At 42.7% G+C, this 23,568-nt stretch overlaps 2 protein-coding genes across 6 annotated transcripts in view; one reads left to right on the plus strand and one right to left on the minus strand.

Annotated features, from left to right (window-relative positions):
• Positions 1 to 23,568, plus strand: part of LOC136843775 (MTRF1L release factor glutamine methyltransferase-like) — a 171,081-nt gene that overhangs the window by 38,696 nt on the left and 108,817 nt on the right. The window lies entirely within an intron of this gene.
• The window catches only part of LOC136844294 (MTRF1L release factor glutamine methyltransferase-like), a 38,267-nt gene that overhangs the window by 8,094 nt on the left and 6,605 nt on the right, over positions 1 to 23,568 (minus strand). The window contains exons 2-5 of the mRNA XM_067113266.1: positions 15,236 to 15,245; positions 11,412 to 11,497; positions 10,920 to 11,065; positions 9,663 to 9,736 (exon numbers count right to left, since the gene is read on the minus strand). Coding sequence (XP_066969367.1) covers positions 9,663 to 9,736; positions 10,920 to 11,065; positions 11,412 to 11,497; positions 15,236 to 15,245 — 316 coding nt within the window. The remainder of the gene's footprint in view (positions 1 to 9,662; positions 9,737 to 10,919; positions 11,066 to 11,411; positions 11,498 to 15,235; positions 15,246 to 23,568) is intronic.

A 23,568-nucleotide genomic window follows, 5' to 3' on the forward strand; every position in this document is an offset into this window, starting at 1 on the left:
CTCCCAAATCAACTGAAGAAGTGCCTCCTGAAGGTGAAGAGGCACCCTCAGATGAGTTGTAACTCCTCTGCTTTGCTGTGCAGTCATATCTTCGTCATTCATCGGACTGCACAGCTAATTCATCATCATCATCTTTAATCAATATTCATCACTGGTGAGTACCCGTATGATTTACGTATGTAGTAATCTTAATATGTATGTAGTATTAAAATTTTTAAAATGTGCATATGTATTTTTTTAATTTTTTGTCTCTCTCTCTCTTTGTGAATTACATATAAATACCAATAGTTCCGCTCTAAAATAAAATGGGACGGCTTTAACTGTATGAAAGAAAATGTGCGTGGTTGAATACGTAGGGGGGACTGGATTATTTTCACCTACAGCTGTAAGCCATACAGTACTTACATATATTTTTAACAAAAAAATGTTTAAGATGGCTTGGAAATGATATTAATAAAATATAATTTTAAAGATTAATACAATAATAAGGTAATAGTTTAATGTATACAGGCAGTCCCCAGTTATCGGCGGGGATCTGTTCCCAACAGCGTGATGACAACCGAAAATCGCTGCTAACCGAAAATCGGCGATAATAGCACTGATCCCCGGTTAGCAGCGCCACCGATAAGAGGCGACCAGGGCTGATAACCGGTTATCAGTGCCGATAACCTGTTATCAGTGACGAAAATCTGGTTATCGTCGTTGCTAGACAAGCGCCGTAAAACCGGATCGCCAGTAACCGAGGCTGCCGATAACCGGGGACTGCCTGTATTTGATATAGGCTGGTATTTTTAGGCATACTTTGGTGTTTGACCTTTCATGGTAGACAGTTACAAGCGTTTTTAGAGGGGGGGTTACAAGTATTCAAGGATTTTAGCTATTCACGGGGGGTCTGGAACGCATCCCCCGTGAATACGGGGTTTACTGCATATGATACTGCAGTGAAAATGTTTGACAGTCATAATGGGAATTCTATGCATTTAATTACAGAAAATGTAATGACATAATAATACGGTAAATATTGTCAAAACTGCAAACTTCTCATATCACTAACTGGCAACTGTCAATGGAGCCTCAAAGCTCTCGCTGTTTGCAGACCACCGTCTCTCGGCACTACTGCCAAACTGAGTCATGAACGGATGCAACATAATAAGACATATTCTTCATTTTTTTCTTCACTTATCACATGCATCTAAAATCTGAAAGCACCAGAGTATTCAGGGTGAATTTATTGTATGAAAACACTAGTTTTATTTCATCTTGATCGCATGAATGATGCAAAATCTGATGATAAGTAAAACCAGGTATAAAGAATTAAATACTTCTCTCTTCACTTTTACTTGTTGTAATTCCTTTGTGTTTTATCTTATTAATTTCAGGAAATCATGATTCAGTTGTACAGTTAACACCAAATCCTATGGTATGACCAAAACTTTCCTATCTTGTGCAAAACGTGAGATAAATGAAGAATTATACACATATTGCTAGTTCTCTCAGCTACAGACGTAAAATTGAGACAGTGAGCGAGCCGCCTACCTCCGGTACCAGCCAATCAGAGGTCACCAAACAAATTTCTCGTAGGCCCAAGAATCTACCTTAAGTGAACCAGCTATAATACCCCTGCACCATTACCATACCAACATGAAACTGGTATGAAACCAATACCTACAGCTAACTAATAACATAAAAGTGAACAGAACAGGTATTCATTCACAAAGGCAAAAAAACTTATCTCAATTATTTTAGTCATTTCAAGGGAAAAAAATAATCAAAGTAAAAATAGGTAGCTAGAAATAGTAATTACTGATAAGATGAACTTAAAAGTAATAAAATGAGCACAAAATTTGAAAAATCCAAGAGCATACTAAGCATGTGTGCTTGAGTTCACAGGATACACTTGCAATCATTTTACTGCCATTGGAGGACAGTTTGGAGAATGGACACACGAACAACAAAGTGGGAACTCCTCTATTTCTGCATTCCAGTTGTCTCTGGAAAATGAAATGGGGAATATTTATGGCTATCATTGGGTGATGGGTGTGATAAAACAAATAATTGATTTTCTGAGTCCAGCCCCGTGTCAGCCGGTGAAATTCCATACTAACACGAATTTCTAGGTATAAAATGCTAGATATACCAGAGAAAAAGAGCTTTTCAGGAAATGCTGGGGTTACTACCCCCAGATTGGAGCATCTTCCACAATGGAGACATCGGTATAACCACAGGAGGAAAGGATCACAACCACAGAGCCACACTCCACAGACATCCACATGTCAAAACCCTCTAAAGAGCGGGTGAGCCGCTCCAGCCCCACGCCATGCGCCGGGCCAGGCCGCGACACCAGCGCCACCCCCACACTCTTCCATTTTCAGCACGTGATCATCGCCACTGAGAATTTTTGTGCTTTTGATTTTTTGGGTGTTTCTAAGCGCTTCCAGCATGTTCAAGCAGTTTTAACATCTCTAAGTTAAGTACCATCTATTGTGGGATTTTATGATAAGTGTGGCTGCATCAGTCCGTATTTTCATATTATATAGATTGTTGTTAGACGCCTACTCTAAGGCCCCCAGCCAGCCATGTCGCATCATGAGATGACCTTCCAGTTTATTCTGTTTGGGCTGTCTCCTTGTCGTTATATTACTTATCTTTTCCCCTGGATCTCATCCCATGTGTTTCTGGGCGGGTGTTTTATCGGGTGTTTCTGCTTTTGTATCTGACCCTTATGGCGGGTTCCCTCTATAGGGTTCCCGTCATTTCCCGCTTAGGATTCTCCCTCCGGGATGGGTTCCCATGTTGGTCTTACTTATTTACTATTATTATTATCATATAGTTGTGCTGGTGCTATACGTATTTTGTTGCCTTGAACATTCGGGGTAGCGTCAGCTCGATTGTCTGGCTGCTCCTCGGAGCTAGGCTACGCACCTCGCACATGCACATTATTCTTGGGTTATGTATATTATGTATATTTGTGATGGTTTTTTATTGGGTATTTGTTGTGTGGGTCTCTCCCCTTGCCTTTCATACTGATAGTTCGGGATTGTTTCCTTTGACCTCCCGCCTCTCGTAGGTTAGGGCGTGGATCCTCAGGTTGAGGGAGTTTTTGTTGCTGTTTCTCCCATGGGCCGTTATTTGGGTGGCAGAGTGAGACCCCTTTGTCCTCCCCCTTCTTTTCGAAGGGGTAGAGTTCGTTGGGTGTGTCTCCTCTAGGCTATTTTAGGCCTACCTCCGCCTCCTTCTTTCGACCCTGGCTACTTCTCGGCACAGAAATTTCTCTCCTGCCATTTCCTCTTCCACCCCTTCCCTTGTCCCTTCTGTTAGCCTAGGCTATGCCTAGGCACGAGCGTTGACCTAGGCTTTGTCTAGGCAGGAGTCAGCGTGTTGAGACCTTGGTCGCTATCCATTTTTCCTCGGGGGTAGGCTTGTCCTGCCATCGCTAGTATTATTTTACTTGGCGTATGCATGTGATTGCAGTCGAAGGTGAAGCATTTTCCCTTGTCTCCTGTTTTCTCCTGACTTAGCCTACTCCTCATCCTCCTACCCCACCAACCTCCTCCTCCCCATCTCAGGCCAGCTCTTGCCTATTCTCAAAGCGGGTGACGCTAGATGGCTGCTGAGTTGGGACTTCCGGTGGATTCGCCTCCCAGAGCAGTCCCCGGTAGCGCTGAGCTTGTTTTGATGTTTCGCTTACCTACTCTTTCAGGATCGAGCGGTTTCTAACATTTTTCTTTTATTCTCGACTTCTCCGCTTGATTTGCTTTTAGTTGGGTTGATTACGCTGCTCCAGCTTATATTATTCTTGGCCTTGCGATGACGGTTGCCCCACCCACCTATAGCTTGGCGGAGGTTCGGGCCCGGGGAGAGATGCCCGGTCTCCTCGGATAACGATTCTTTCCTTGTTACCTAACACGTTGCTATCACTTATATTTTGCATATATATATTTATTCTCCAAGCAGGAGTGAGTCAATTCGCCACTACGATACATATTCATTAGTATTATGCTTTTATTTACGGTCCGGTGTCCTGCCCTGGGGTTCCACTGGTTTTATTGCTGGCAACCCTTGTAGGGCCTCTGTTGGACTGAAGTTCTTCCGTTCCGCCGGAGTATTCCGGTGACCGGGAAGTAACTTGCCTACCACTCTGTTTAATTTATGGCTTGGTGGCCCCGTCTCTGACGAGGGGTTTTTCTCTCCGCCGGAGTATTCCGGTAGTAGGTTGAAATACCCTGGCCTACCGGCTTTAGGTTGCTTAGAGTGGTAGGTTCATATACTTTTTTACACTTACAGACTGTTCGTTGTGAGGAGCCGGGGTGCGCCGCTTCCCTCCAGCAACCCTATGGGCACGTGGTGTGCCGGTCCCACGCTGGCTGTGCGGTCCGGCTGGATGACCTTATTGTTTGGCACCCCGATGGCTGTGAGGTCTGCTTCGCTCTGTGCGCTAGTATCCAGGACGAGTCGGTAAGATATCGCCTCCTGCCTCACGCCTTTTCAGCCCATTTAGTGCCTATATTGTATTCGTGGTTTATATTCAGTTTCTTAGCCCCACTGCTCTGTTTCTTCCAGGCGGACGAGTCCTCTAAGAAGACTTCCCTTGAGTCTCTCCGCGCCTGGGTGGCTGGGTTCGGAAGAAATGTACCGTCGGGGAAGCCTTATGTCCTCGACGCCAAATTGCGTGACTTGCTTTACCCCGGCGCCCGGGTTGCTGCTGCGGTCCCCGAAGAGTTGGCCAACCCCATCATCCAGCAGATCCGGGACGCGACCCAGCCACCCCAAGAGGATATCCTTTATGCGGAGGTGTCGGAGGACGTCGCCGCCTTGGACTTGGACCTGGAACCTATGAACACGGAGCCGGACCAAGTGGTAGGTAGCGAGGTAAGTGAGGCTGCGGGCGGCGCCTATTTGATTCCCATCTCCTCTGCATCTTCTTTTTCAGGGTTTGAAAGTCTTCCATCTTGGGTGACAGGGCTCCATCAGCTGTCCCTCAAGTTGAAGCTGGAAGACTTCATGGAAGGCGATACTTTAAGTCTCGCTTTCCAGGAAAGCATCTCCTTTCTTCTCGTCAAGGCTAAGGTCTCCGCACCTGTAGCCTCCGGGAGCAAACCTGAACCCGGGCAAGGGCAAGTAAGAGGGCACCAAGACCAAGCTGGCCTGCCTTTGACCCTGAGGCGCTTATAATCCCGCCTTCTGAGAGGTTCTCATGATATCGAGTCGAAGTTTCCAAAATATCAGAGAAGCTTCACAGCCATGACAACATACTGGCGGGGATACCTGCGCCGCGAGCCAACCGCAGTATGAGATCCCGACACGGCTGATCTCCCTCCTTCGAAGGCCGGAACCTCTGGCTGCTTCTTTGCTCGTGCCATTCGCATGAAGACACCTGACACCGAAGGTCTTGGCATGAGACGCTTGGAGGAGTTGGAGTTTTTCCTCCCGATCTCCGCCCTACCCAGGTCAAGTAGGCTGACGGAGGCTCTGGTACGGTCGTGACAAGGTCCTTAGAGAGACGGTGATCTTCTCTTAGGACTAAGTCAGTCTACTCTCCTGCGCACTCCACGGAGTGGCAGGCAGAGAACACTGCTTACACTTTAAGGCAACTACACCATGTTTGCCCTAGGTGATAAGTTGCCTACCTGCATCAACAAAGTGGCTCTGGCTACGGCTCGAGCTTTCGTTTCTTGAAGCGCAACCCTTGCCTCAATTAAGGAGACAGACTCCACATCCTCACCCCAGGAGGTGAGGAGGTTCTGGAAAGACCCGTCCACCTTTACGGGAAAGCTGATGCTCACTGCGCGCCTAATTAATTAGCGAGCAGCTTCCTAAGCTCCCGGAAGCCTTGCTAAAAGCAGAATTTGAGGCCCGGACTAGATTAGGCCGGTCCTTGAACTCCGTCTGCCTCACAGAAGCGACTGCCGTCTCCTGTGCAGAAGAGCCCTTCTTCCAGGTTCTGGCTAAATCCCTGTTAGCAGGGTTTCAGTCAGACCTGTATGACTTTATGGTGGCTAAGCTGGAGTGTAGGAAATTCATCTTTGCCGATGCCACCATACGTCATGAGCCTAACAAGCTCATGAAGAGCTCTATCTGGGGCGCTAACCTTTTCCCAGATGAAGATGTAGCCAGTGTGCTGAGCGAGGCTACTAGAGCCAACCAAAGTCTTCGCTCACGTTGGGTTATCTCTGCTTACAAAGCGGTCTGCTTACAAGCGAAGACCCCAGAATCTGGCGGCTCCCAGACCAAGTCTGGTAAACAATTCAGGAGACATAAGAGACCTCATCACCAGACGGTTGTCCAAGCTGTCCCGGTCTCGGCAGTGGCCCAGCCCTCCACCTCTAAGGCTCATCCCCAACAGTACGTGCTGGTCCAACCAGCTCAATCCCTGCTGCACCCTTTGCACGCCTTCATCAAGGTGCATAATCCCACCTGGCGAGGGCCGGGTCTTTTCCACGGCCTTAATAGGAGGCAAGGGGGAAGAGGTCGGGCCCCTTACAGAGGCAAAGCTAACACCGCCCCAAGAGGAAAACCTGGACGTGGTAGAGGAAACTTGGGCACACAGCATTGTGTCCAAAGGTCTGGGTTGGAGCTGACCAAGGACCCCCTCCCCGATCAGGTTTTACCAGCCACTCTCCAGAGTCCTACAGGACTATAGCGGAACCGCTCAACAAGCGAGCAATAAAGAAAGTAAGGCACCTCAAATTTCAAGGCAGGTTGTTCACTGTCCCAAAGAAAGACTCCGGTCAGCAAAGAGTGATTCTGGATCTGTCGCATCTAAATCTTTGTATAAAATGCGACAAATTTCAGATGCTTACGTGTAGCACAGGCAATGGACTCTATCTGCGGAGCCGCCACCACCTCTATCGATCTTTCAGACGCTTACTATCACGTCCCGGTTGCGCGGAACTTCTCTCCGTTCCTGGGTTTCAGACTCGGGAAACAAACCTACTCCTTCAGGGTCATGCCTTTCGGTCTAAATATAGCCCCCAGGATATTTACAAAGCTGGTGGAAACGGTAGTGCAGCAACTCCGGTCCCGAGGGATCTCCCTAGCAGCGTACCTGGACGATTGGATAATTTGGGCCCTGGGTCATTCTAGAGTGCCGAAGGCCACGGCCATAGTCATCGAATTCCTGGAGTCGTTAGGGCTTCAGCTGAACAGAGAGAAGTCCCGCCTGACCTCGGAGTCCGGTTCCAGTGCTGGGCCTCCAGGGATCTGTCCTCAGACACGCTATCCCTTCCGTCGTCCAAGCAGAAGGAGATAGCTTCCCTTACCAGGAAATTTCTGAGGGACAAAGCAGCATCCCGCCGGTCCCAAGAAAGAATCCTCGGCTCCCTTCAATTTGCCTCAGTGACGGACCTGCTCTTAAAAGCAAAATTAAAGGACATAAACAGAGTGTGGCGGAGTCGAGCCAATGTCAGGCTCAGAGACAAGGTCTCCTCCATCCCACGGATTTTAAAGGCGTAGACCATGCCTTGGTCCACAGTCAGCGGCCTGTCCAAGACAGTCCCACTTCAGTTCCCTCCTCCGGTGCTGGTGGTTCACACAGACGCCTCATTAAGCGGATGGGGAGGGTATTTGCCAAAACAAAAAGTACAAGGAACATGGTCTACAATGTTCCAACGGTTCCATATAAACACCTTGGAAGCTATGGCGGTATTTCTAACCTTAAAGAAAATCCGCCCCCCCAGCTGGATTCACATCAGGCTGTTGCTGGACAGCGCCGTGGTAGTTCATTGCATCAACAGGGGCAGCTCCAAATCAGGTCGCATAAACCAAGTGATGGTAGCTATTTTCTCCCTGGCGAACAAGCACAGCTGGCATCGCCACCCACCTAGTGGGGGTATGAACGTGGTGGCGATCTCTGGTTCAGAACCAATTCGGAGACAGAGTGGTTCTGACGGAGAGTCATTCAATTGGATTTGTCGGGTTCCGGGACTCCAAGTGGATCTGTTCGCGACGGAGAGCAACTACAAGCTTCCCTGTTATGTGGCCCCGAACCTGGACCCTCAGGCTTATGCCACGGACGCAATGACCATAGACTGGAACAATTGGGAGAAGATATACTTGTTTCCCCCAATAAACATGTTGTTGGCGCATCGCACAAACTCAGGTCATTCAAGGTCAACTGACCCTGATAGCCCCTTATTGGCCGAAGAGCAACTGGTTCCCTCTGCTTCAGGAACTCAAGTTGCGGAGTCATCGGATTCCCAATCCCAGATTGACCCAAGTAGTACAAACCGAGACTGTGTCAGCTTCCTTAAAAATTCAGAATGCCCTAGTTTTATGGACTTTATAAAGTTCGCTGCTCAAAAGGGAGCAAACATTGACCCCGTTAACACTCTGTTTTTAGAATCAGATAAGAGAGATTCTACTCTCAGACAATATGACTCAGCAGTCAAGAAATTAGCTTCCTTTTTGAAGGCATCTGAAGCTCAAACTATGATCAATAACCTAGCGTTACCTCTTAGATCATTGTTTGAATATATCTCGCCCTGGCCACTATTACCACAGCTAAGTCAGCCTTGAAGAAGGTATGATATGGTTTTAAAATTGACCTTACAGATTCTTACTTTTCATATCTATTCCTAGAGCATGCACTCGCCTGAGACCCGCACGCGCCCACATTCTGTTACGTGGTTCCTCAATGATGTTCTTAAGTTAGCATCTGGAGATTGATAACTCACAATGCCTTATTTCTGGATCTGTTAAGGGAAACTCCATTTTTGATTAGCTTGGCTTCAAGGGCCAGAATTTCAGAGCTGTCGGCTCTCTAGAGGTGATGATTTTGTTAGTTTTCCTCCCGTCCGGAGAAGCCGGTTCTTCTCCTGACCATGATTTAGCTAAAAACGAGGACCCTCAAGACAGGTGTCCCTGAAGGTGGTGCTCTTCCACAGGGCCAGTCTTTATGCCCAGTCTATACCTTAAAGTCTTACCTTTTAAGAACTCCACAGTGTAAGTCAACTCTTTTTTATCAGAGAGAAAGGTGGAACTCTTTCGCTGAATGCTATAAGACAGCAAATTTGCATTTTGACAACAAGCTAACCCGGATTCAGTCCTCAAGGTTCATGATATCCCATGCAGTTGCTACTTCCACTAATTATTTTCATAATATGGATTTTGCCGAACTTACCAAATATACGGATGGAAATCAATTTAGTGTTTAAACGCCATTATTTAAAATCACTCGAAGTCTCTGAAATTTCAGCAGTGGCTGTGAGGAGTGTCATCCCCACTCCACTATCCTTTATCCTTCCCCTTCCCTCGCCGCCTGCCTCATTTACTGCCTGCCCTTCTGATAGATCATGCCTCACTGCCTTGCTCCTCATAATTGACATTATTATTGCCTTTATTATTATCTTTTGGTGACTGTATTTTGATATGCTGTGATTCTTGGATTGTCTTAGGGTACTGGGCTGTTTTTATTTTGTCTCCATGTACCCCATAAATTTTCTAATGTTGTAAATGCCCTCTTTGTTCTTAGATATGTTTATATTTACCCTTGTAATTTTGTATTATTGAATGTACTTTGCCTACTATATTGCATTGTGTTCCTATTTTTGTATTCTACTTTTAAGGTTGTATTAATGTATTTACCTGTTACTATTCATTTTTTCATGTGGAGACATATTCTAATTAAATCCTTTTTCATAGCCTGTGTTTTTTCTTCAGATCACCTTGTATGTTTTTCTGTAGTTTGCAGTCTTGGCATGATTCTCTATCACTATTTCACCAGCTGACACAGGCTGACCTAAAAAGGGATTTTGATTAAAGGAAAAATCTATTTCCTGAGGAAGGCCCTGTCACCTCGGTGACCTCCCAGAAGCTGCTTTCGCTCTACGGTAATACGCGGGCCTGGGGTGGTGCTAGTCTGAATGAGTGTAGGTGGCGCTGGTGTCGCTGCCTGGCGGGCGCATGAGCGTGGGGGCCGGAATGGTTCACTCGCTTTTCGAGGGTTTTGACATGGGGATGTCTGCTCTATGTGGCTCTGTGGTTGTGATCCTTTCACTCACCCTGGTTACACCTGACGCCTCCATTGTGGAAGACACTCCGGGGGCAGTAACCCAGCATTCCTGGAAAGCTCTTTTTCTCTGGTATATCTAGCATTTTATACCTAGAAATTCTGTTAGTATGGAATTTCACCGGTGACACGGGCCTTCCTCAGAAATAGGTTTTTGTCAAAATCCCTTTTCACTATATGAACACAAAGATTTCAAAGAGAAATGCAGCACAGAAAAACTGACAAAAGTTTAAGCCCCAAAATTTGTGAGGTCTTTCAATACTGGTGACAAAACATAAAGAAGCCAGGACCCTGCACACAGCTTCCCCTAGCCACTGGTGTCATGGTTAGAACAACCCTGAATCTGCAGAGCAAAACTGAATTTATGCTACACAGAGAAGCTTTCACTTAAGCTTTGTCATTTATGGCCCAGTAGTTCTAGATAAGCTTTTTGAATGACATCTTCCTATTTTCACCATTTCTTAATCATCTGCCCTTGGAAGGGTGCATGGTCCCATATAAACAAACTTGAATCCTGTTCTCACACCCCTCACCCGAGGATGCTGTGAGTCAAGTTTGGTCAAATTGATCCTGTGGCTCTGGGAGAGGCTAAAAGAGAAGTTTATGTCAGACATATATAACATACAAAGATAAATATCAGGCAAACTTTAATCAGAAAAGCACACTTGACTTTTTTACCTTGGGTGAGCTAAAATTAAAAAGTAAAAGTATATCTAAATGAATTTAACCATGCCTTAGTAAGGTTAAAAATCTCTCCTGGCTATAGAATATGACTGAAGTCCAAAATCCTAGAGGAGAATGGTCAAGAAAATTTGATCACGACATGAAGCATGTTTAAGAACTTACGCCACTGATATTCTTAAGAAGTGCCGCTAATAGAAAGCAATTCAGAGCCACATCCAATATCCAGTACTCTTATTCTCATTCCATTTAGACAATCGGAGGGCTGCAAAATCAACTAACTGCTCTGTTTCTGGTCTGGGTATAAACACTGGTGGACGTAATTTTATCGTAACGGAGTGGAAGTCCCAATTACCAACAATGTACTGTACAGGCATTCTGAAAGGAAAGTTCTCAATTGATAATAGAGTGAAATATGGAACCTGGATGATAACAGTCAAAAAATATTTAATGAATCACAGACAACCATATCTTCTCATCAGTAAATCAACTAACTTCCAATGCATTATGCAAATAATATAAATACATTTGCAATGGACCATATTTACATTAGTCTGAACTATTTAAATTAGCTTGGTTTGCAAATCTACTTAATAATAATAATTGAACTGCATGCTCCCTTATCACATAAACTTGCTGAAAGTGAATACTGAAACTACAGCCATAAAATGGTAATTAAGGTAATTTTCACTAAAGCAACACAGTAGTAAACCATCCTTCATACCTAGCAAGTCGACAAGTCATAAGTCGTTCCATCTCAGAGGCAACATCACCTGACAGCCGTGACTGTCCTAGAACATTCAGATCTTTCTGTAATATAAATTGCAGCATTTTTGATACTAGATTAATAACAAATCCATTTGATCATAACACTTGAGAGACAATTCACCTCTACAAAAAGATAATTCATCTCCAACAAACTAATAAAAAAAAATTTTACTAACCTGTTACCACTAACTTCTGTGCTTAATTATAAAATTTAGTTTTCTTATCCACATACTAAAACATAATCTTCACACCATCATATGCCTACATTAAATCAGAAAGTTAAACAATCTAATATAAATGGCAAAAATGTTTAATTTTAAAAATAAGAGCTCCTAGTCCCAAGTCTTAAAATCCTGACATAAATCAGCTACTTATCCTAAACATTAATACAGAGGAAATCATCAATGAATAAACTCTCCCAGTAACATGCAAGGAGGGGAGAAAGCTTTCAGATCGAAATGTACAATACATACTGTATACATTTCTTATCCTCAACATATTTTTCCTTACTTCTCCCAACTCTTTAATCATCTCTTTTAGGATACAGGTATTCTACCCAAAAATAAAGTTTCTAAATCACCACAGGGTAAACAATTTGAGTATTGTACATGGTAGCTCTAAGTGTAAAGAATGAGATTACTAGTATGCTTCATAAAATTTTAGTTTCACTCCATTCAGTTTTATCATTAGTTTGAGGAATAACAGTGCAATAATTTCTGGCATAAAAAACTTCACAGGATGTTGCCAGTGGAGACAGATTGCAATATTAATCAATATTATTCCATAACTGCACTGCATTATTAATTATTCATATATATATTTTTTTTTGAGGGGGTCTATCACAGTCATCCTATTCGACTGGCTGGTTTTTATAATGTGTGGTTCCGGGTTGCATCCTGCCTCCTTAGGAGTCCATCACTTTTCTCACTACGTGCGCTGTTTCTAGTGGCACACTTTTTTTGCATGAGTCCTGGAGCTACCTCAGCATCTAGTTTTTCTAGATTCTTTCAGGATCTTGGGATCATGCCTAGTGTTCCTATGATTATGGGTACAATTTTCACTGGCATATTCTATATCCTTCCTATTTCAATTTTCAGGTCTTAATACTTATCAATTTTCTCCCTTTCTTTCTCATCTACTTTGGTGTCCCATGGTATTGCAACATCAATGACTGATACTTTCTTCTTGATTTTGTAAATCAACGTCACATCTGGTCTATTGCTACATATCACCCTATCTGTTTTGTAATACTACCATAGTCCCAGAGGATCTTTGCCTGATCATTTTCTATCACTTCGTTGGTGTTTGTACCACATATTACTGCAAGCTAGCAGGTGTTTCTTGCACAGGCTCCAGTGGAGGGCTTTTGCTACTGAAGCATGCCTCTTTTTGTACTGGTTCTGTGCAAGCGCCGGACTTTCACTTCCTAAGTAGTTTATGGTCTCGTCTTTCATATTGCATTTCCTGCATATGGGTGAGATGTTATTTCCATCAATTGTTCTTTGGACATATCTGGTTCTTAGCCAGGTCTTGTGCCACCGTGAGCATTCCTTCTGTTTCTTGAGTTCTCCTCTGTAGCCATTGCCATGTTTCATTGCTAGACAGTTCTTTTTGTCTGTCTCATGTACTGTCTGTGCATTGGTCTGTTGTGCCATCTCTGTTCTTGTTTTTCATTCTCCTGTCTCTGTATATTACTGGGTCTTTGTCTACCTATACTTTTATCAGTCCTTCTTCCCATGCACCCCTGAGCCAATCGTCTTCACTGGTTTTCAGATATTGCCCCAGTGCTCTGCTCTCGATGTTGACAGAGTCCTCTATGCTTGGTAGCTCTCTCCCCCCTTCCTTTTGCATTATGTATAGTCTGTCTATTTCCTCTTGGGTGTAGTGCTTTGTGTATTGTCATGTGTTTTCTAGTTTTCTGGTCTATGCTGCAGAGTTGAGCCTTCGTCCACCCCACTACCCTGTGCTGTATCTGGATTATTGGTACTGCCCATGTGTTTATGGCTTTCGGCCATGTTTCCGGCATTGAGTTTCGACTGAGTATCGCCTGCCCTGCATATATTCTTCCCTGATTGTGTCCTTCATCTCTTGGTGTTTTATATCCTCTCCTTCCATTATTCCCAGGTATTGGTATCCTGTCTCATCTATGTGTTTGATGCTATTCCCATTTGGTAGCTTTACCCCTTCAGTCCTTGTTACTTTGCCTTTTTGTATATTGACCAAGGTGCATTTTTCTATTCCAAACTCCATCCTCATGTCCCAAGATACAATTCTTAGTCTGGATTAGGGTATCTATTTCCTTGATGCTCTTACCATACAGCTTGATGTCGTCCATGAACATCAGATGGTTAATTATGTTGCCTCCTTTCTTGAGTTGGTACCCAGCATCCATCTTCTGCAGTACTTTTGTCGTGGGAATCATGGCTACTGTGAAGAGTAGTGGGGACAGTGAGTCGCCTTGAAAGATCTCTCTCCTGATGTTAAACCTCTGTTAGTCTAATCCCAGAACTTGTAAGTACTGTATTCCAGTTGCAAATTGTATTTTTAAGGAAGGTGATGGTGTTTTCCTCTGCCCCATATATTTTCAGGCATTCTATTACCCACATGTGCAGTATCATGTCACATTCTTGTAGTCAATCCGCGCATGTTTGTGCTGGTTCTCCTTCTCACTATTCTCATTATCATTTTGTCTATTAGAGCTGGTCTTTGTGCCCCTACACTTCCTTCTGCAGCCTTTGTTGGTGGGGATGGTGTCTGTGTCCTCTAGGTAGTTGTATAGCCTATTATTATTATTATTATTAATATTATTATTATTATTATTATTATTATTATTATTATTATTATTATTATTATTATTATTATTATTATTATTATTATTATTATTATTATTATTATTATTAATACTCAGAAGATGAACCCTATTCATATGAAACAAGCCTGCAAGGGCCACTGACTTGAAATTCAAGCTTACAAAGAGTATGTAGTTTATTTGAAAGAAGTAAAGAAAGTACTACAGTAATAGGAAATACAGGAAGAAGAGATCAGTTATTAGAAGATAAAAAATAAACTGACAAATACATAAATACATAAAAAGTAAGTAAATTATTGAAATGCAAGGAGAACTGTTTCACGGTAGTAATGCATGAAATAAGAAAAAAACTTTTTACCAGTAATTTCACAAGTGGTTTCCCCACTCCAGTCCAGCAAAAGGGTACAGTCAACCCCTGTATTCACGGGTTTAGGGACCAAAACATCCTGTTGGATATCAAAATTCATATGAACACAAAGATTTCTAAAGAGAAATGTACAGAAAAACTGACAAAAGTTTAAGCCCCAAAATTTGTGAGGTCTTTCAATACTGGTGACAAAAACATAAAGAAGCCAGACCCCTTAACACAGCTTCTGCGACTGGTGAAAATATGGTTAGAAATAACCCCACCCTGCAGAGTAAAACTGAATTTATGCTACACAGAGAAGTTCACTAAGCTTTGTCATTTATATCTAGTAGTTCTAGATAAGCTTTTTGAAATGACATCTTCCTATTTTCTACCCATTTCTTAATCATTCGGGTCTGAAGGGTGCATGGTCCCATATAAAACAAACTTAATCCTGTTCACACCTCTTTCACCCGAGGATGCTGAAGTCAAGTTTGGTCAAAATTGATCCTGTGGCTCTGAGAGGCTTAAAAATGAGAAGTTTATGTCAGACATATATATAAATATACAAAGATAAATATCAATAGCAAACTTTAACTGTAGTGCTACCACTTTGACTCTTTACCTTGGGTGAGCTAAAAATTAAAAGTAAAGCATATCTAATGAATTTAACCATGCCTTAGTAAGGTTAAAAATCTCTGGCTATAGAATAAGACTGAAGTCCAAAATCTAGGGAGGAGAATGGTCAAGAAAATTTGATCACTGACATGAAGCATGCTTTAAGAACTTACGCTACCGATATTCTTAAGAAGTGCCAAGTTAATAGCACCCTTGTGAGCCACATCCAATATCCAGTACTCTTGGCCTCCCTATTCCATTTAGACACCGGAGGCTAAACTAACCAACTGCTCATTTCTGGTCTGGGTATAAAACACTGGTGGATCGACTTTATCGTAACGGAGTGGAAGTCCCACTACCAACAATGTACTGTACAGGCCCTCTGAAAGGAAAGTTCTCACTGATAATAGGAGCAAATATGGAACCTGGATGATAACAGTCAAAAATATTTAATGAATCACAGACAACCATCTTCCTCACTGTGTAAATCAACTAACTCTCCAATGCATTGGTGCAAATAATATAAATACATTTAATGGACTATATTTACATTAGTCTGAATTTGACTATTTGGGCCATTTGTTTGGCAACCATTTAATAATAATAATGAACTGCATGTTCCTTATCACATAAACTTGTTGAAAGTGAATACTGAAACTACAGCCAAAATGTACTAAGGTAATTTTCACTCAGCAACACAGTAGTAAACCATCCTTCATACCTAGCAAGCTCCATTGTGTCATAAGTCGTTCCATCTCAGAGGCAAACATCACCTGACAGCCGTGACTGTCCTAGAACATTCAGATCTTTCTGTAATATAAATTGCAAAAGTATTTTTGATACTTGATTAATAAACTATTTGATCATAACACGTGAGACAATTCACCCTACAAAAAGATAATTCATCTCCAACAAACTAATGTAATTTGATAACCTGTTACCACTAACTTCTGTGCTTAATTATATCCACATACTAAAACATAATCTTCACACTATCATATGCCTACATTAAATCAGAAAGTTAAACAATCTAATATAAATGGCAAAAATGTTTAATTTTAAAAATAAGAGCTCCTAGTCCCAAGTCTTAAAATCCTGACATAAATCAGCTACTTATCCTAATACATTAATACGGAGGAAATCATCAATGAATAAACTCTCCCAGTAACATGCAAGGAGGGGAGAAAGCTTTCAGGTCGAAATGTACAGCATACTGTATACATTTCTTATCCTCATTTTATTTTTCCTACTTCCCCAACTCTTTAATCATCTCTTTTAGGATACAGGTATTCTACCCAAAATAAAGTTTCTAAATCACCACAGGGTAAACAAGTTGAGTATTGTACATGGTAGCTCTAAGTGTAAAGAATGAGATTACTAGTATGCTTCATAAAATTTTAGTTTCACTCCATTCAGTTTTATCATTAGTTTGAGGAATAACAGTGCAATAATTTCTGGCAAAAAACTTCACAGGATGTTGCCAGTGGAGACAGATTGCAATATTACATCCATTTACATAAATACACTGTATTATTAATTATTCATATTATTTTTTGGAGGGGTCTATCACAGTCATCCTATTCGACTGGGTGGTCTTATAGGTGTCTGCGTTGCATCCTGCCTCTTTAGGAGTCCATCACTTTTCTCACTAAGTGCACTGTTTCTAGTGGCACACTTTTCTGCATGAGTCCTGGAGCTACTGGCATCTAGTTTTCCAGATTCCTTTTCAGGATCTTGGGATCATGCCTAGTGTTCCTATGATTATGGTACAATTTCCACTGGCATATTCCATATCCTTCCTATTTCGATTTTCAGGTCTTAATACTTATCAATTTTCCTTTCTTTCTCATCTACTTTGGTGTCCCATGGTATTGCAACATCAATGACTGATACTTTCTTCTTGATTTTGTAAATCAACGTCACATCTGGTCTATTGGCACATATCACCCTATCTGTTTTAATACCATAGTCCCAGAGGATCTTTGCCTGATCATTTCTATCACTTCTCAGGTTGGTGTTTGTACCACATATTACTGCAAGCTGTGGGTGTTTCTTGCACAGGCTCCAGTGGAGGCTTTGCTACTGAAGCATGCCTCTTTTGTACTGGTTCTGTGCAAGCGCCGGACTTTCACTTCCTAAGTGGTTTATGGTCTCGTCTTTCATATTGCATTTCCTGCATATGGGTGAGATGTTATTTCCATCAATTGTTCTTTGGACATATCTGGTTCTTAGGGCCAGGTTTTGTGCCACTGTGAGCATTCCTTCTGTTTCCTTCTTGAGTTCTCCCCTCTGTAGCCATTGCCATGTTTCATTGCTAGACAGTTCTTTTGTCTGTCTCATGTACTGTCTGTGCATTGGTCTTGTTGTGCCATTCCTCTGTTCTGTTTTTCATTCTCCTGTCTCTGTATATACTGGGTCTTTGTCTACCTGTACTTTTATCAGTCCTTCTTCCCATGCACCCCTAGCCAATCGTCTTCACTGGTTTTCAGATATTGCCCCAGTGCTCTGCTCTCGATGTTGACTGAGTCCTCTGCTTAGTAGCTCTCTCCCCCTTCCTTTTGCATTATGTATAGTCTGTCTATTTCCTCTTGGGTGTAGTGCTTTGTGTATTGTCATGTGTTTTCTAGTTTTCTGGTCTATGCTGCAGAGTTGAGCAGCACGTCCACCCCCTACTCCTGTGCTGTATCTGATTATTGGTACTGCCCATGTGTTTATGGCTTTTGTCATGTTTCCGGCATTGAGTTTTGACTTGAGTATCGCCTTGTCTCTGCATATATTCTTCCCTGATTGTGTCCTTCATCTCTTGGTGTTTTATATCCTCTCCTTCCATTATTCCCAGGTATTGGTATCCTGTCTCATCTATGTGTTTGATGCTATTCCCATTTGGTAGCTTTACCCCTTCAGTCCTTGTTACTTTGCCTTTTTGTATATTGACCAAGGTGCATTTTTCTATTCCAAACTCCATCCTCATGTCCCAAGATACAATTCTTAGTCTGGATTAGGGTATCTATTTCCTTGATGCTCTTACCATACAGCTTGATGTCGTCCATGAACATCAGATGGTCAAAAGATTTGGAGGTAAAGCTAACTGCACCACATCCAAATTCCAATGCGGCACACGAAGAGATTTTACCAGTGGCAGGCAAAGATCAAGAGTCTGCAAGATCTGTCCGAGGAAAGGTCTATACTCTATTCCTGAAAACTGCTGCCAGCATACTCCTATACCCTTAATCGCAGCTGACAGCCAATTTCTCTTCCGTAGTGAGAAACAAAGAAAATCCGCCACCTGGCTTGGAGTCGCAGAAGCGGAAGACACCAGACTGATGACCACTCCTGAAGCGCTCCACTCGCTTGATAACCTTGTAGACGAGGCCCACGATCTAGCCACGCTCATGCCACTCTTTCTAGAGTAGCCTCCCTCCGTAGAGTCGTCGAGAGTTCGGAACCCTGTCAGATTTTCGATCTAGGGCTGTGGAACTGCTAGCCAACAACTCTACCGCTCATGAAGGAACTAGAAACCCGACAAAGCCAACCCACTGCCTCTCTCGGCTCTGGCAATCCCCTAGATGCTCAAAAGGACTTCAAGGGAAAAGCATTGACACTTCACCTCCTCTGGCCTTTTACGGAGGCCTTCCGGTTCCAGGGACATCCTGAAGGAGTCAGGGAGGAGGAAGGCAGCAAGGCCGAGAGTGAAGATAAGCTGGAGAAATGCTTCGGCTGCACTCCATGGGGCAATAGAGAGGTAGTCTGCGCTTCACCAGCATCACAGGTTCAGCATGGGAGTTCCCAAACCTGTCCACAACCTCAGGGCAGCTAGGCAGGATAACAGCAGAAGCTGACCCGGGACCCGACCACCAGGAGACCTGCCGAGGATATCCGCTTCAGGAGGAGCTACGATGAAGGAGTTACTGAGGAACATCACCAGCAGCGACAAAAGTGGTCTTTAGGATCGTGACGGGGAGTGAGGAGGTTTCCATTGCCCAGAGAGCTGTCGAGTCAACCGAAGCAATAACTATCAGGAAGCACACCAGAAGCACGAAAGACCACAGATCGCATGAATCAGTGCCTTTTCATTTATGTGCCAGTCCAGCAATGAAGACCAATTGCCATCACTTTGAAGGACACAAGTTGCTCCCCAACCTTGGTCTAACATGGAGAACAACATCCAACCAGGTATTGTGGTCGATCCCAAACAAACACTGCACGAAACATCATCTAGTCCTTCGGGCAAAGATATCCCAAATTGGATTATCAGCAGGTCTTGTTATTACTTGGAATGGATAGAGGAAAAACAAAAGCAAAAGATGATTTTCTTCCATTCGCTCCGTAGAATCAGCCCTGCTGTGAGGCCCCAGAAGTGGCTCGACCTGAGTAAGCCCCGCCATCAAGGTCTTCGCAGACAAGTCGGTCAAGAGGGTGAAAGGGTTATCTCACCTGAAGGAGAAGAACCTACAGGGAGGAACCTTGACAAGGAAGAAGGAGTCATACCAAGAACCACCATGGAGCGAAACTTACAAAAACACCCGCAACCTTCCTGAGCTCCCCCATGACCTCCTACCTGTCGGGCAGCAAAGAACAAACTCACTCACAAAGCATCATTGGAGCTACAAGCCTTGCAACTATCACATGAGCCCTTGGGAAATGGCTCTTCTAAGTCCAGCAATTGTCAATGAAGCCCATAAGTGAGGTTGTATGCCCCTGTCTAAAATAGCCCTTCCTATGTACAGAACAACTTCATTCTATGAGTATGGACTTACTGGAAGAGACGAGAGACCATCCAGTTACTTCCTTCAAAATAACCGACTGCCCTTGTTTAATGGTTAAGACATAGATGCAGGGCAATAGTTTTTTCAACGATATTACGATAATAATAGAGTTTGTATATTAATACAAATATCAAGGATATTTATGTATCTTTTACAAAAGAAATCCTCCAACTACAATTAAAAAAATCTATCTACGACATCTGGCGAAGATCACAGATCCTTTAAGCATGAAGCTACAAGCTTTGTGAATGGATCACTGTTTACACTCCTAAACGCTGCCAGAACGTGTCTCATCATGGAGACTGCTTAGATGAAGGACCTTGAACTCAAAGTTTGTAAATTGTCAGCTTCAAAGTATATTCGAATCCAAAGGACCCGATTGTTTTACCCAGACCACTGGAACAAATTAACAGCTCTATATATATATATATACAAAACATATACATTTGCATTGGCTAGAACCAGTGGTTGCCACGAGCACTTAAAAATTGTGGAATCACTTGGAAAAAATGGTATCTTGAATATAAATCTAGCCTCCACTGGAGACTTCAGTCAGCATGTACAAACGTGAATCCGGCCCCTTTCAGTCTGAATGCTCAGCCGGACGAGGCCAACAAAAGGCTGGTTTTCCGTCCGTGATATTCATTAAAAGGCAGGCCAAAATTTGTTTCAAGATTACTTATTAATCTGTTCTGGGGGAAGATCACAGATTCACGTAATGCTAAGGCTGTTATAAATAAAAAAGAAAAGATTCCATGGTTTATAGAATCATGCCAAATCAGTTTCTGAAAGCCGACTTAATTACTAAAATACATTGCAAATTAGAATTTCATAATATTTTGTTTTAAAATGCTTTTCAGGGGATACTTACAGGTAAATACACTTAATGCTGTATCCTAAAGCGTGGCAGCTATTGGTAAAATTGGACTTAAAAGACAGTTTTAGTCGATCAAAGATCCCGCGTGTAACAATACCAAACAACCCTTTCCTGCTCAACATTTTTGCCTCCATAATGGAAGTCGTTACCTCATTATGACCTTTCTTTAGCTGCAGTGATTTTTCGTAAATTGTGCCCTTCACTATGGCTCCAAAACGGCAAAAGTTCTTCTTGATGCTAATGTTCCAAAAGCCATGGAAGTAGGATCACCATGGGAAGTCATCTATCGCGTTGGAGAAGGGTGAAAGTGAACACCGAGATGAGCACCGCGATAGAAATTTAGCCCGCAGCCAAACAATGCTATCCCTTGAGACAACGTAACCGAGCTGCTGGTGAGCTCTACCTCTGAAAACCGTGATTGCGTGAAACATGAGCGTGATGGAGTCAGAGCCTTAGAAGATCTGAGCTGGAAAGAGGCGCTAAAACCAGCGTGTTCGCAACATGAGCCTGAAACGTGTGATTCAAAGTGCTCTTGCCCTGGGTGCAATGATAGTAAAAACAAGCCAGACAAGCGGTACCTACTCTGAAAAATTTTCCCATACACTAAGACTGGTTGGTTCTTGCAGAGGCTGATGTACCCCCAAGCTCCCCCAAAACTCAAAACCTACACGTAGCAAAGGAAAGTTGGAAAAAGGATTGCTTCAAAATCCTGTCCAATTTATCATAGTGTGTAGATGAGACCGTTACTTGGGATCCAGAATGCAAATCGTACATGCATTTTCAAGGATGCAAAAATAGGAGGCCATAAAGCTGGTAAGGAACTGAAGACTTCTTTGGCAAATCCGACTGCCTTAAGAAGCTAAAGTCTGGGCTAGTGTACTTGGCAGCTTTCAAGACGGAAGAGGAGAACTCCCATCATTTGACCATGAACAAAGCTGGTTGAGTGATGGTCTTCGAGGAACAGCAATGCCACTTCTTAGCCTGCAGTGGAAGGTATTGTGCCTCGAAGGGTTCTGCCTTTGAACAGAAGCACAAGAAGACAATGCCCCAGTCTTTTACTAGTCTTGCTTGGATAAGACCCTGCATTAGGTGGTCTATCTGCACAATACTGTATTCTTCCTATGGACCAGGGAGTCATTTAACTTCTGGAGTGCTACTTACTATAGCGAGGGCTTGACAGTAATTAAGCTTGGCTAAAATATTTAGGTAACAAGGAATGTTGACTCTGAAAGATTAGGATGGAAAAAATATCAGCCCCCTTATATGAATGTGAATGTTCTTCTTCTTGCTTGGGATTTCAGCACAGAGGGAAGCTACCAGAGAACGAACAGTCACCTACCAGAAACACTCTTAAGCAACACTTAATGTCTGACATAACACTCACATCCCTCTTGAATTTCAAACTTTTATCCAAATTTTCTAATCAAGGCTGAAACTGGACTTGGAAGCTGAGGATTCACAGCTGCTGGCATCCCGGTAACAATTTCAAAATACTGGCTACAGGATCTTCCAGGACAAGAGGCAATACGTCAATCTCAGGAACTATCAATATCTTGAAGCAAGTGGTGCTTGCCTCACCTACTTCAGACTTGCCTGATATTTTATCTAACCGCATTTGAAATTAGGACCAAGTCTTTCAACTTCTGCCAGTCCCAGTCAACACATTATCCAAGTCTGGATCACAATTTGTCCCTTACAGTTAGTGCAGAAGAGTAGACACAAAGAATTAAGTTTAATGCTGTATCAAATGCATCTTTGCAGACCTTAACTGCAATACCTAAAAAGGTAAGGAACTTGAGTCTGACATTTTAAAAAAACTGTCAACTAAAGTTTTATCGTTAAAGAAAAAAATAATAATTTTTATTTCCCAATGAAGATGACATTTCATGAATAATTCAGCTAACAACAAGATTATACAATTGCGAAAATGCAGAAGTGACTCCAAAATCAGATTCCCAAAAATTAATGTATAGATTACAAAACCTGATACTTTTGCTTTTTGTACCTGCAGTTACCCGAATTACAGTTATCAAGCCAAACAAAAGGTAAGTGTTTATGTTTAAAAATTTTTACCATCATGTAACAGTGTTTTCAACGCACTACAAGTTACTTGTAAAAAAAATGATATTTTAATAATAAAATAAAGTTTGTTTCATACTTACCTGGCAGATATATATAAAGCTGTATTTCTCCGAAATCCGAACAGAATTTCAAAACTGCTGGCACAGTGTATGGCCAGAGTAGTTAGTACTCATTCCACCAGCTGGGAGGCGGAATCAAACTCATTCCCATTTTCTATTCAGATTTTCTAGTGCCACTGTCTCAGAGGGGAGGCGAGTGGGCACTAAAAGTATATATATCTGCCAGGTAAGTATGACAAACTTTATTTTATCATTAAAATATCATTTTGTTCATGACACTACCTGCCAGATATATATAAGCTAGATCCCACCGTTGGAGGTGGGAAGAGACAGAATAGGATTTAGAAACAAACAAATGTAGGCGATTGGCGCCTTGGTTCATACCTGTTAGCATAGCTGACTGAGGTTACTGTCACCCAAAGGCCTGCTTCTGCTTTTTCTAGAGTCTCCAGCAAGGTAGGGACCTATAAAGCTGGTGAGATCTAGATGACCTGTCCACGGGGCGTGACACAATAGGACTAGATCATGCGACCATACAGAGAGGGAAAAGAGCAAC

The sequence above is a fragment of the Macrobrachium rosenbergii genome, chromosome 12 (genome assembly GCF_040412425.1).
Source record: "Macrobrachium rosenbergii isolate ZJJX-2024 chromosome 12, ASM4041242v1, whole genome shotgun sequence".
In the NCBI taxonomy this organism is placed as follows: Eukaryota; Metazoa; Arthropoda; class Malacostraca; order Decapoda; family Palaemonidae; genus Macrobrachium; species Macrobrachium rosenbergii.